Source organism: Equus asinus, chromosome 10, assembly GCF_041296235.1.
Source record: "Equus asinus isolate D_3611 breed Donkey chromosome 10, EquAss-T2T_v2, whole genome shotgun sequence".
NCBI lineage: Eukaryota > Metazoa > Chordata > Mammalia > Perissodactyla > Equidae > Equus > Equus asinus.
In genome coordinates this window covers 44,264,265-44,276,685 of record NC_091799.1, presented here as the reverse complement: position 1 = coordinate 44,276,685, position 12,421 = coordinate 44,264,265, and the positions used below count along the sequence as shown (strand labels likewise).

Here is a 12,421-nt window from a genome sequence, read left to right as displayed (position 1 = left end):
GAGGGTGACCAGGAACCAGAGGCCCACAGCAGGTATTCTCCCAACCTTGATGCCCCCTTTCTTTCTAGGACCATCCTGCGTATGACCTGCTTTTCCAGTCCCTCAAAGAGGGCCTTGAGGCAAGCCGCTTGTGGTCAGGGCAAGGGCATTTGCTCACAGCGTGAACACACGCTGGGCCCTGTTCTAGGAGCTGCCCTCAGGGAACTTGCATTGCAGGAGCCTGCGGCCCTTTGGAGGCGTCCAGAAGACCTGCGTGTGTGAGAGGCCTGTGGGTCACGGTCCCCTCTCCCAACCAACTGAAACGGCTCCCTTTCCTATCTCTGCTCTTTGCAATTGCCATTTTCCCAAAGGCCTGCTCTGTGTCCCTCTCCCCGACAGCTGTGACCTTAGCTCCATCTTAGCCTTTTTATGGCTGGCCTTACGGTCAGCCGCTGGGCCGACTGGGATCTTCCTGAGGGCAGGCCTGCTCCATTCCTGGCTCCCCCATAAGGACCAGGGGTGACCCAGAAGTGTCTGCTGAATTGAACAGAGTGACAAGGGCTGCCAACTTCAAGTAGAGAGCAAGTTGTTATGAGCACAAGCCCTAGAGTCACATGAGACCTCCTGGGTCTGCGTCCCTACTTCCACGCGACCTGGGCAAGTGAACTCACCTCTTTAAACCTCGGTGTCCTCAGCTGTAAATAGGGGGATAACCCCATAGGGCTGCTGTAGAGAATGAGAGGTACAGGCATACCTCATATTGCGCTTTGCAGACATTGCGTTCTTTACAAATTGAAGGTTTGTGGCAACCCTGCGTCAGGCAAGTCTGTCAGCACCATTTTTCCAACAGCATTCGCTCACTTTGTGTCTGTGTCACATTTTGGTAATCCTTGCAATATTTCAAACTTTTTCCTTATTATCATATTTGTCATGGTGACCTGTGAGCTCTGATGTTACTCTTGACCAGTACACAAAGTGTAGTGCTTGGCAGACAGTAAGTGCTCAATAGATGGATGTCATTTCAACATCCAGCAAGCATTTGCTACTGTGTGCACAGTTGTCTTTTCTTTCTTTCTTTTTTTGTTAAGGAAGATTCACCCTGAGCTAACATCTATGCCAATCTTCCTGTCTTTTGTATGTGTGGGTCACTGCCACAGCATGGCTAACAAGTGGTGTAGGTCAGTGCCCGGGAACTGAACCTATGAACCCAGGCTGCCAAAGCAGAGCCTGCTGAACTCAACCACTATGCCATGGGGTGGCCCCAGCACAGTTTTATTCTAGGCAGGAGTGGGGGTAGGGACACGATAGTAACCCAAGTATAAGCCATAGCCTCAACTTTCAGGAGCACATCCTTACTCCACTGTGATTTCTAAGCTTTCAAGTCTAGCTCCTGTCTATCACCCAAGAATAATCCAGCCTCCTGGTGCCTGTGCCCTCCAGTCACAAGGTGCTTCTCCTGTCTTGGTACCTGGTAAAATCCTACCCATCCTTCAAGGCCACTTCCAATGGCACCTCCTCTAGGAAGTCTTCCTGGGCTTCCTGTTCCTGGTTCACATTGTCTTCTCTCTGGGTCCCAGTTACAACACTTATCACAGTGTATTGTCACTGTTTGTTCTCCCCCCACCAGCCAGGGAACTCCTCCAGGTCAGGGAAGAATTGATCTATTCCTTGACTCATGGCACAAGGTATGTGCTGAATGGATGTTTGATGAATGAACGATGGATGAATGAATGGATGGATGATTGATAAACAGATAAGTGGGTGGGTATGCTGATGCAAAATGGGTATGCATAGGCAAGTGGGTGGACCGACCTACCTGTGAGATCCACTGGCCTTATCTCTGGAAAGCAGCCTTATTAACTCTGAAAAACAGCCTTTTGCAGAGCCATTATTATTACAGCCATTTTATAGATAAGAAAAGGAAGATCTTAGAGGCAGGCCTTGAACCCAGGACTCCACTAGCTTGACTGGCCCCTACAGGGCCCATCTTTACTTTGGAGCTCCAAGGTTGTCACCACGTGATGGTGCTAAATCATGCCTTGTAGGGGAAAGGTCCTTGTGGCCTGGGTGAATAACGGAAAGACTTCTTGGCAGTAGAAGTGGTAGCATCAACGGCTATCAAAGACAGGAGGGCCTGCCTAGCCCAGAGAGGCGAGGGATTTGACCAGAGCCACAGAACGGGTCGCCCACAAGGCTGGAACAAGAGTCTGGAGGCCTTGGCCACTCTTAGGATTAAGCATGGGTGAGGGCTCCGAGGTGAGAATGGGCCCCGGGGAGGCAGTCCAGCTGGGTTCAAGGCCCCCCTCCGCCTCCAGAGTCTTCCTTTTCTTATGGATCAAATGGCCGTCCTAGCTCGCCAGGCTGTTAGGCGTGGAACTGGAGCGCGTGTGGAGGGGGAGGGGCGGGCCGGGGTGGTCAGAGGGGCCTTTGGGTCTGCTCTCGGGCCCTCGGGCAGTCCACGGCCCCCTCCAGGGAACTCCAGGGAGAGAAGCAGAGGAGATGGTTGTGTGGCTTTCCGGGGTGACACGGCTGTTCTCTAAAGGAGTGACGTTCCTCTCTGTTAAAGGCAGATTTTCTTCCAGCCCAAGGGCAGTGTGGTGGATCTGCCATAGTGGACGAGCTCAGGGACATGGGGTACCTGCCGGGGCTCCAAGTTCTCACTCGCAAACCCACCTCTTCCGAAGGTTAACGAACGGCCTTGGCTCGCCTTTGCCCTTCCTTGGGCCTGAGTCTCTCGTTCTGAATGACAAGTCGACAGAGACAGCCTAGACGACCTCTGGGCCGCCTTGGGGCTCCAGGTCCTGACGGGGAACTGGCAGCGCGGCCCTGGGCACGCCCCTCCCCGTCCGTTGCTCCCGGCTCGCCCCCCCGCCCCGCGCACCGCCCGCGTCCCCACCTGCACGTGCGCAGCCTCCTCCAGCGCCAGGCCCACCGGGTGGCCGCGGTGCGCGCCCAGCACCGGGCAAAGCGCGCACACGCAGCGGCGGCAGCGGCGACAGAAGAGCTCGGCCGCGCGGTCGCCGTGCTCCGGGCAGCGCCAGCGGCACGCGTCCTCGGGCCCCCCAGGCGTCGGGCTGAGCGCCGCGGCGCCCGCCATTCGTGCGCACAGTTTCGGGCCGCGCCAGCGCGGAGAGAGGCTCCCCTGGGGAATCGAAACCTCAGCGGTGGGGTGGGGCGGGGCGGCCGCGGGCCAGCCCAGCTCGGTGGCAGGAGGGCAGGAAGCGCAGACTGGGGAGGGGCGGGTAGCGGCAGCATCGTCACCCTCGGAGCAGCAGGGTGCTCTCAGCCCCGCCTGCCGCAGCACGTCTCAGCCCCCGCGAGGGCGCAGGCCCCTGCAGCCAGCTCAGTCTGGCCCGAGGTGGCCGCAGCAGAAACGGGGGCGCGCTCCTGCGAACGCAATACAGTGTGGAAATTAATGAAAGAAACTTCCACTAAATTGAGGTCGGGAAGGCCTGTAGGGGAGCCCTCACGCCCTGGCGCACACGTCAGTTACGAAGAGACTACTCGCATCGTGGAGAGGAAGCGAAGCGGCTTTATTGGCGAAGGAAGATTTCTCTCCCGACCCGGCGACAGCGCAGCCAATGAGAAGCGGTTGCTGCCCTGAACTGTTATTTTCCCCCAATCGACTTTCACTTAGAACAGCCTCTCCCGACTCCCCCTTTTTCTCTATAAAAGCGGCTCTCGTGCGTGGTTTTTTTTCTTATTTGCCTGTGGTTTGCCGTAGTGCACACGTCAGGAATTGTAATTCTTTTGGCTATTCTAGAATAAACTCATTTTGAGGGTAAAATAGGTAAATTTGCTTTTAAGTTAAGAAACCCTCTTTTTAAATTGAGCTGGGACGCCAGAAGGGGGAGCTCTGACACGCCACGACTCCACGTCAATTACAAGAATCGTCATTTACAGACCCCAGCAGGAGGAGAGGTACGGTGTGTCCCCAACTTGAAATCGACTACCCCAGCCACTCAGCCAGGGAGAAACCGTCACCACACTGAACTCCTGTGTTGCACTGACAGGCTTTCCTTTGAAACTATCCTTCCGAACTTCTTCCTTTTTCTCTATAAAATAACTTCCTCTCCTTTGTTTGCTGGACTTGCCTATGGCTTTTGCTATAGCTTGGTAGTCAGAAATTGCAATTCCTTTGCTAGTGCCGAATAAACCCATTTTGCTGGTAAAATAACTGGCTATCTTATTTTTAAGGTCGACACTCCTAACGGGCTAACTGGAAGGGGGTGGGATCCCTGCTTAGTGAAGCTAGTCCGGTCGTGCTCAGAAAACTGCAGTCCTGCAGATGGCCGAGGTTGGCTGTGGCCTTCCAGATACTGTGCGTTGCCTACACTTTTCACTTACCCTTGATTCTCTCTTGCTGTTTCCCCAGGAGAACCAACCGTTGCCACAATTGTAAGAAACACCCTAGAAACACCAATTGCCCCCAGGCTAAAGTCTCAGCTCCCATTGACTGTAAACCATGGAAAATGGTATGGGATTTCCTCCAAAAATTAAAAATAGAACTACTATGTGATCCAGCAATCCTACTTCTGAGAATATATCCAAAGAATATGAAATCAGGATCTCCAAGAGGTATCTGCGCTCCTGTGCTCATTGCAGCATTAGTCACAACAGCCAAGACATGGAAACAACCTAAGTGTCCTTGGAAGGATGAATGGATAAAGAAGATGTAGTGTATGTATATGCAGTGAAATGTCATTCAGCCCTAAAAAAGGAAATCCAGCCATTTGCAACATGGATGAACCCAGAAGACAACATGCTAAGTGAGATAACAAACGGAGAAGGGTAAACACTCTGTGGTATCACTATGATGTGAAATCTAAAAACGAAGTTGAACTCATAGAAAAGGAGTAGAAAGGTGGTTGCTGGGGCTGAGGGCTGGGGGAAAAGGATTCAGTTATAAGAATCCTAAGTTCTAGGAATTTAACGAACAGCACGGTGACTGTAGTTAACAGAACTATACTGTATACCTGAAATTTGCCGAGAGTAGATCTCACACAAACCCAACTGTGAAGCAGTTGTGGCAATCATTTCACAGTGTATACATATATAACACAGTGTACACCTTAAAGAATCACATGCAGAGCCAGTCCTGATGGCCCAGCCGTTAAAGTTGGGCGTATTCTGCTTTGACTGCCCAGGTTTGGTTCCCAGCCGCGGAACCACACCACTCATCGGTCAGTAGCCATGCTGTGGTGGCGGCTCACATAGAAGAACCTACAAGGGGGCAGGCCCTGTGACCAAGTGGTTAAAGTTCTGTGCCCTTTGCTTCAGCAGCCCGGGTTTGCAGGTTTGGATCCCAGCTGCAGACCTACTCATCAGCCACACTGTGGAGGCATCCCACATACAAAGTAGAGGAAGACTAGCACAGATGTTAGCTCAGGGCGAATCCTCCTCACACACAAAAAAGAAAAAAACAGAGGGACCTACAACTAGAATATACAACTATGTACTGGGGCTTTGAGGAGAAAAAGAAAAGAGGAAGATTAGCAATAGATGTTAGCTCAGGGCAAATCTTTCTCAGCAAGAAAAAAAAAGGGCTGTCCTTAAAAAACCCCAATCACATACAACATATACAATTTTTGTCAGTCCATACCTCAACAAAGCTGGAAAAAAGTCTCAGCTCCCACTACAAGGCTCCTGGCTCTTCTCTCAATCCCTTGATGCCTACCCTGTCTATGCTCCACCCTTTGCTTGTTTTCCGACAAGAGAATAGGCAGTTTTCTCTGCTTGGAACACTCTTTTCCAGAAGTGCACTTTGCCCTGCTTACTCCTATCTATCCTTCAGGTGTCTGCCTAAATATCACCTCCTCCAGGAAGACTTCCCTGCTGCTCTTCCCAGAGCAGCATGCCCTTCCCCTATCCTTTCCCTCTCCTTTCCCCTAAGCATGATGAAACCTCTTCAGAGGGCAGGGACCAAGTCTGTCTCACCTGTTTCCCAGCCTGGTGCCTGGCCCCAACAGTAGGTTCTTAATGGTATTTGTGGAACAAATCAAGAAAAGGAACGCTCCGTGTATTAAAATGTCTAGGCAGGTGTTTATTATTTTGTTACATTCTTTCCATTGCACGATTCCACATCTATTTATCTTCACTTTTATTTTTTTTTTACAAAGGTACAAGGAATTTCAGAAACAACATTAAAACAATCATTCAAACTGTTTCAGGCACGGTTTCATATTAAGAGCATAGATCGATTTCCGACTTCCTGCTTCCCTCTATGATACAATCTCAAGGTTTGTTCCAGGAAGAACAATTAATGCAGAGCTAAGGTGGGTCCACCCCAAGGCTCATGTCCCCGTGCGGTCTTCATCCTCGGAAAGTTCCTGAGTCAACAGTTGGCCCCCAGGAGACGGAGCAGGGAGATGAGCGCGCGTTCTGCCTGCCCTGAGCCTGGAGCCTGGCTCTGCCAGTGCCTGGCAAGCTCACGTCATCAGTCAAGAACACAAACAAAAACGTAATTTTAAAAAATGGCTTAAAAAAATATCTGATAAAAATTACCTATCCCTCTCCCTTGCTGTGAAATAATTTAAATAATTTATTCTAGATGTTAAAAAAAAAAAAGTTTGTTCATGGATGCCTTCATATTGTTTCCAAGCATGAGGTCTGGGCCCCCCTGGGGGTGGGGAGAGCTGGAGAAGGGATGGCTCTGTGCAGAGGGGGCTGCTGGGAAACTCCCCAGACTCAGCCCCGCCTCCAGCGCTTTGCAGCAGCGCCCCGGACATGCTGGTTCATGCTCTGAGGCTGCGTCCCCTCTTCTGACCAGGGGGATACTGATGCCTGCCTGGCGGTGCTGGAGAGGAAGTGTCTGTGAGCGGAGGTGGGAGGCTGTGTAAACTGTGAAGTGCGGACCACAAAGAGGTGGGAGAGGTAACCCCATCCAGCAGAGCTCTGCTTCCCTGACAATACCTGGGATTTGGCCTTTGGCAAGCCTGGCGAGCCCCAGCGACTGAGTAAATAGGGGATAAAAGGAGGAACATGGGTGTCTGGCGTGCACAGGAGACAGGGGGCCTCAGCCATGGGGAAGGGGGCCATCGGGAGCACAGAGCCCCCATCACGCTGCGGCCAGGGAGGGGGCCCAGAGAGACCTGAGTGAGGGCTCGGGACAATGCTTCCTGATTTTAGGAGCCTCCGGCCAGGACTGAGAGGACAGGGCTAGAGTCCCAGCTCCTGTCTGGCACTCCCTGTCTGCCTCATCTTGACCGCAAACAGGTGCCGATGGACTAACCCGGGGGGTCTTCATCCTCGCTGTATTGCAGAATCACCTGGGAGCTTATAAAAACATACACGAGGCTAGGCCCTACTCGGAGAGTCAGCTTCAAGTGGTCCGAGGTTGGGCCTGGGCATCTGTATCTCCTGAACGCTCCCAAGGGGATTCTGATGTACAGCCTGGGTTGAAACCTACCGGGCCAGGTGGCCTCCTGCAGTCCCCATCCTAGCTCCTGGATCAGTGGGCAAAACTCACTGTCTAGACCTCCTTCCAACATTCTCCATCTCTAGCTGGGCGGCTGTATTGACCACTGAGAAAGAGAACCTTCGAGAAGGGCTCAGAACACAGATTCACAAAAGAGGGACATGGAAAGCTCTCAGGCTGGAAGGGAGCCTCAGGGCCACGTGGTCCTGCTGCCCTGCCAGTGCAGTCATCTTTCTCCAGGAGCCCTCCCGAGGGCTCTGCCTGTGACTTCCGGTGCTGGGGCTCCCTCCCTCCTGGGAGCCTCTCTGTTATGGCTGAAATCTGCCCACATCCTCCCGGGGGAGGCAGGCTCTGTGACCTGAGGGCTTTGGTGGTGTCAGTCAGTGGTCGGCCGCACCGCTCTCATGTCTGCGTCTCACACAGGGCATAATGTCTACCCACATCCGGCTGATTCTGGTTGAAGAAGAGAGGATGCTTTTGGCCTCCTGTCTGTGTTCTAGAACTGGGCTGGACCCTGACTTAGTTCCTTGAAGTTAAATTCCCTCTGTCCTTGTGCCAATGTCTTGTGAATTCCTGCAGCCAACCCAGATCGTTTCCCCAAGTCAAGGCCAAAGTTTCTCATCTCGAGGGGCAGATGCTGCAGAGGGGAGCTTATTCCAGGATCCCCCTTGTTCCAATGGAGGAATTGAGACTGGAGGTGGGGCAGAGGAAGGGCCTGCGGGACGTCAGTGAGTCCGGACTCAGCTGAGGCCGGAACCAACGGACTCCTGCCCTGTGGGCTGAGATCTGTATCAGCCCAGAAACAGCAAAGGCAGACCAGGCGATGAGGAGCTCAGCCTGGCCCTGCCTTGAACTCTCTGGGGACCTTGATCACTTGCCTGTCTCTGGGCCTCAGTTTCCCCACCAGTAAAATGAGGGAGTTGGGCCGATCACTGGTTTTTAAACTTCTAAATTTTCTTTTAAGTAGCAGAATTATGTATTCCATAGAAGCCAATATATAAAACAGAAGAGCCGTCTGGTCGGAAAGCGGCAGTGGGGACACAGCCCGTCTACCTAGCCTCCCCTATCCCACGGACCACCGTTTGAAAATCATTAAGCTGGGTCACCTCCTCGGTCCTTCCAGCTCTAACTTTCTACAACGTTCTTTCTTCTTGAGAAGTTATAGCTCATCGTGGACCCTTAAAAACAGATTAAACAGAAGGCAAGTTCATCTAAAAAGAGTCAGTTCAGACACTTGTTTCGAGAAGGCAAATAGAAAAACGGCACCACGTCCCACTGGAATCTCTCAGCGACCCAGAGTTTCGTTTTCTGGTAAAAACGACAGAAATAGCGGTTGTCCTTGGGGGCCTTGTGGCTGGATCCCAGACCTCCCCGTGGAGCTGAGTGGTGTCCCTGAGGGCACTGGGCAGAGGTCTCAGCTCAGAACCCCTCTGAGCCCACGCGCAAGTTTTTGATCTCCAGTTCCAGCTGCTTGGCCTGGACCTCGCGCTGGGCCAGCAGCTCGCGGAGCCTGCGGATCTCCTCCTGCTGCCGGTAGAACATCTGTAGCAGCTGGGAAAGCAGAGAACAGAGGAGAGCTCACCGGGGTGTCCCGGGCGCAGGGGCAGGACTCCAGCAGAAGGGATAAGACACTGCCGCTTTCTGACTCAGCAAGGTGGATGTGATTCAGTTAATGCGGCTGAGGCCTGAAGGGGCAGCCATTGCATAAATCTTTTACAAAAATCTTGTTTTCTTCACCCAATAAATGAAATTCCAAAAGAATTGATGCTTCAGACATTTTTGCCTCCTTGGATCCCCCATGGGATGGAGGAAAGGATACTTGGCTCTGAAGTCTCGAGATTAGAGTTTTCACCACCACTAAACTGTGTGACCTCGGGCAAGTTACTCACCCTCTCTGAGCTTCAGTTTCCTCCTCTGGGAACTGGGGGTGAGAAAACTCACCTCAGCATTATCCTAACTGCTGCTGCTGTATGGAAGGGTACTAGATGTTGGGCGCACCCCTGGAGGACCTTTGTTATTCCACTGATGCTCACAACATCCCTACAAGGGTGGTAGTATTAGTACCCCCACTTTACCACAGTGGAAACTGAGGCTCAGAGAGACTCAGCCCCCAGGTCCGAGGCCCTACAGTTAGTGCTCTGGAGAGCCAGGATCAGAATTCCACTGTGGATGCCAGCCCTCGTGTTTTCAGCGACGACATACTGACTCCCGGGGCAGTTGAGGGAATTCAATCCGACGACATATCTGAGTGCCTGCCCCAGGACCTGCCGCACAGCAGCACTTGATAAACGCTGCCTCCGAAAGCACAGAAAATCCTAGAGGGTCAGAACTGGAAGGGACTGGACAGCCACCAGGCCAAGCCCTCTCCACTTCGCAGGTGGTTCCCCACCATCTGTATGGAAACCCACCAGCTGGGCCTACAGATGGTGCTCACGGCCTGTCTGCTGAACGAATTAACAGAGCTAGTGAAGGGGCCGGGCCTCGCCCCTCGTGTTCTCCTCCCCCTGGCAGCTGCCCCCGCCCCGAGGCCCCTGCCCCACCCTGGCTCACACCTCATTCTCCGTCTTCGGCGGGGGGCATTCGAAGATGTCAAAGCCATTTGAGAACCAGGTTTTCTTCTCCTCCAGCCTCTGTTCTGCCGCCCGCCGCGTCGCCTTCTCCTCCAGCAGGGAGCGGGGCCTCCGCGCATCCTCCGCAGCCAGCTGTCCTGTCTGGCTGGAGAGCCGGGGGGAGGCGGGGGCCATGGAATTGGAGAGGGGTCTCTCTGGAAACAGAGGCTGGTGGCTCAGCAGCTGGGAGCCGGGCCTGAGGGACACCAGGACTGGCCCTGGGAGGGAAACAAGGGACCGTGTGAGGACTGAGTGCCCGGGAGCAGATGGCAAGGGGGGCACTGACACACACGGGCACGCAGGCACACGCGACACATGCGGGAGATACGGCCACACGCAGACAGGCACAGCCCACGAACTGGGGCCACGGGAGCGCAAAGCTCCTCGCGGGAGGCTTCTGAGGAGGCCTGTCTGTAGGAGCGGCCGGTTCCTGTCCTGGGGCCACCCCCAAACCCCAGCTCCTCCAGCACAGCCTGCCTGGCCGTGTACGGACAGCCCCCCCACGCTGCGCGCCGCCCTCTGCCGGCTCATGAGTTCTCCCAGTGCCCCCAGAAGCAGGGGAGGCAGGCATCACCAACACAGACGGGAAACTGAGGCCCAGAGAGGCGCGAGACTGTCTCAGGGTTATACAAAAAAAGGGGGTTAAAGGGAGAGGGATCCCAATGGCAGAGGCAGCTGCTCGGGTCAGGGAGCGGGGATCACACACCACCTCCCCCTGGGGTGGCCCCTGTGTTCACAGGACAGGGAGGCTGACTCAGGGCAGGCAGAGCGGGCAGATGGGCCTGGGTGGGGGCTGCTGCCCAGGGGGTGTCTCGGGTCAAAGAGTAATTGTGGAGGGCAGATGGGCAACAGGTGTCCGCCGGGGACGACCCAGTCACTCTGCACAGCCCAAGTTCAAAGAAGTTTTCACGGGGCAAAACCCTTGATTTGGAGGGAGTTTCCTGAGCCATTTGTGACCAGCCTCTCCCTTCCTGGAACCTTATGTGACCGTCTTAGCCACTGGGGACTGACTGTCAAGGGGCAGCCCTCCCAGGTTACGGAAGGACACAGACACAGGCCAAACCCCTCTCAGCTATTTGGGGCCACTGGACACTCCCTTCCCCCCACCTTGGCCCGAGGCCTTTGCTAGCCCTCCTCACCTTTGTTCATGCCACTGAGCCACTCGTGGGCCGACAGCGAGGGCTGGGCCCCTGCCGTGGGCGGGTAGATGTCCTCTTGGTAGGACTCTGACTGTAGGAGAAGTCAGGACAGTGAGGGCCGGGTGGGAGCACAGGCTGCCAGACCGGGAGGGCCCTTAGAGGGTGGGGCCAGACTCTGCCAACCCCTGTGAGTGGAGGGAACCGAGGCCCAGAGGGCAAAGGGATGTGGTCCGGGTCACACAGCAACTCAAGAGCAGAGACAGCTGAGACTCAGGGCTCCCAGCTCTCGGGGTCAGGGACGCGGCGCTGACCGCAAGAAAGGCCTCCCTGCGGCTGCCCGGGGCTGGGCCACGGCTCCAGGAGGGGCGCCCCGCCTCCCGCCCAGACAGCCCCAGCAGCCTCACCCGCCGGGGCACAATCATGGACACGGGCTCGATGAGGCTTTTGGTCGTAATCAGCTTGTAGAAGCGGAAGATCTCACAGGAGGACACGTTGAGACCTCTCTTTGGCATGACACCTGCGGGCAGAGGGCCAGTGAGGGCCCAGGGGTTCGCTGGGCGGGGCCACGGGGCCCAGGGGTGTGGCCAAGCCTGGCTGCGCTCTGGACTGACACAGACGCCTCTCGCAGCGTCCCGCCCCCACAGCCACCTCCCCGGGCCCTGCAGAGCTGGGGCGATGGGGCCCAAGGGATCAGACCCGTCCCCACCTTCAGGGACTTACACGTCTTCAGCTAGACATTCACAGGCGTGTGCTCTGCTCCAGGCCCTGCGGCCCAGCCCCAGCTCGGCCCCGAGGCTCGCCACAGAGCTGCTCTGCTCCCCTTCCATTCGTGTTGGCTGCGATCTTTCCCCATCCTTCCTTTTAATCTAGCTGTGTCTCTATGTTTAAGCAGGTTTCTTAGACAACCTGTAGTTAGTTCCTTTTTGTTTTTTTAATCCCAAACACACTTAAAAAGTAGGTGAAGTCTGCTCCCTGGGGCTCTCTTAGGTCTCTCCCGTCTCCTTGCTACTGTACTGCTTAACCTTGACCTAGAACACCTTCATTCTCTCCCCATGCTGTGCTCTGTGCTTCCTCTTTCAGCTCCTCAAGTGTTGCCTCCTCCGGGAAGCCTTCCCTGACTTCCTCCTCTGTGTTCCCGGAGAGCCTCGTGCACACCTCAACTAGAGCTCCCACCGAGGCAGAGTGTTGGCCCGCCGTCTCCCCTCTCGAATGAGGCCCCTCCAGGGCAGGGCCCACACCCCACTCACCCCTGTCTCATCCCACCCAAGCGGCCTGGG

The 12,421-nt window shown here is 54.9% G+C and overlaps 2 protein-coding genes across 8 annotated transcripts in view; both read right to left on the bottom strand.

The window, feature by feature from the left end:
- TRIM14 (tripartite motif containing 14) overlaps positions 1-3,182 on the bottom strand; it is a 28,258-nt gene extending 25,076 nt beyond the window's left edge. The window contains exon 1 of one of the 2 annotated variants that reach the window (XM_044779158.2): positions 2,876-3,182. In XM_044779158.2, coding sequence (XP_044635093.2) covers positions 2,876-3,076 — 201 coding nt within the window. In that variant the 5' untranslated portion in view covers positions 3,077-3,182. The remainder of the gene's footprint in view (positions 1-2,875) is intronic. The other variant, XM_070519157.1, reaches the window with a different exon arrangement.
- A 2,817-nt stretch (positions 3,183-5,999) lies between these two features.
- CORO2A (coronin 2A) overlaps positions 6,000-12,421 on the bottom strand; it is a 53,592-nt gene continuing 47,170 nt past the window's right edge. For all 6 annotated transcript variants that reach the window (XM_070519153.1, XM_044779153.2, XM_070519152.1 and 3 more), the window contains exons 9-12: positions 11,549-11,661; positions 11,145-11,235; positions 9,949-10,223; positions 6,000-8,947 (exon numbers count right to left, since the gene is read on the bottom strand). In XM_070519153.1, the coding sequence (XP_070375254.1) occupies positions 8,816-8,947; positions 9,949-10,223; positions 11,145-11,235; positions 11,549-11,661 (611 nt within the window). In that variant the 3' untranslated portion in view covers positions 6,000-8,815. The remainder of the gene's footprint in view (positions 8,948-9,948; positions 10,224-11,144; positions 11,236-11,548; positions 11,662-12,421) is intronic.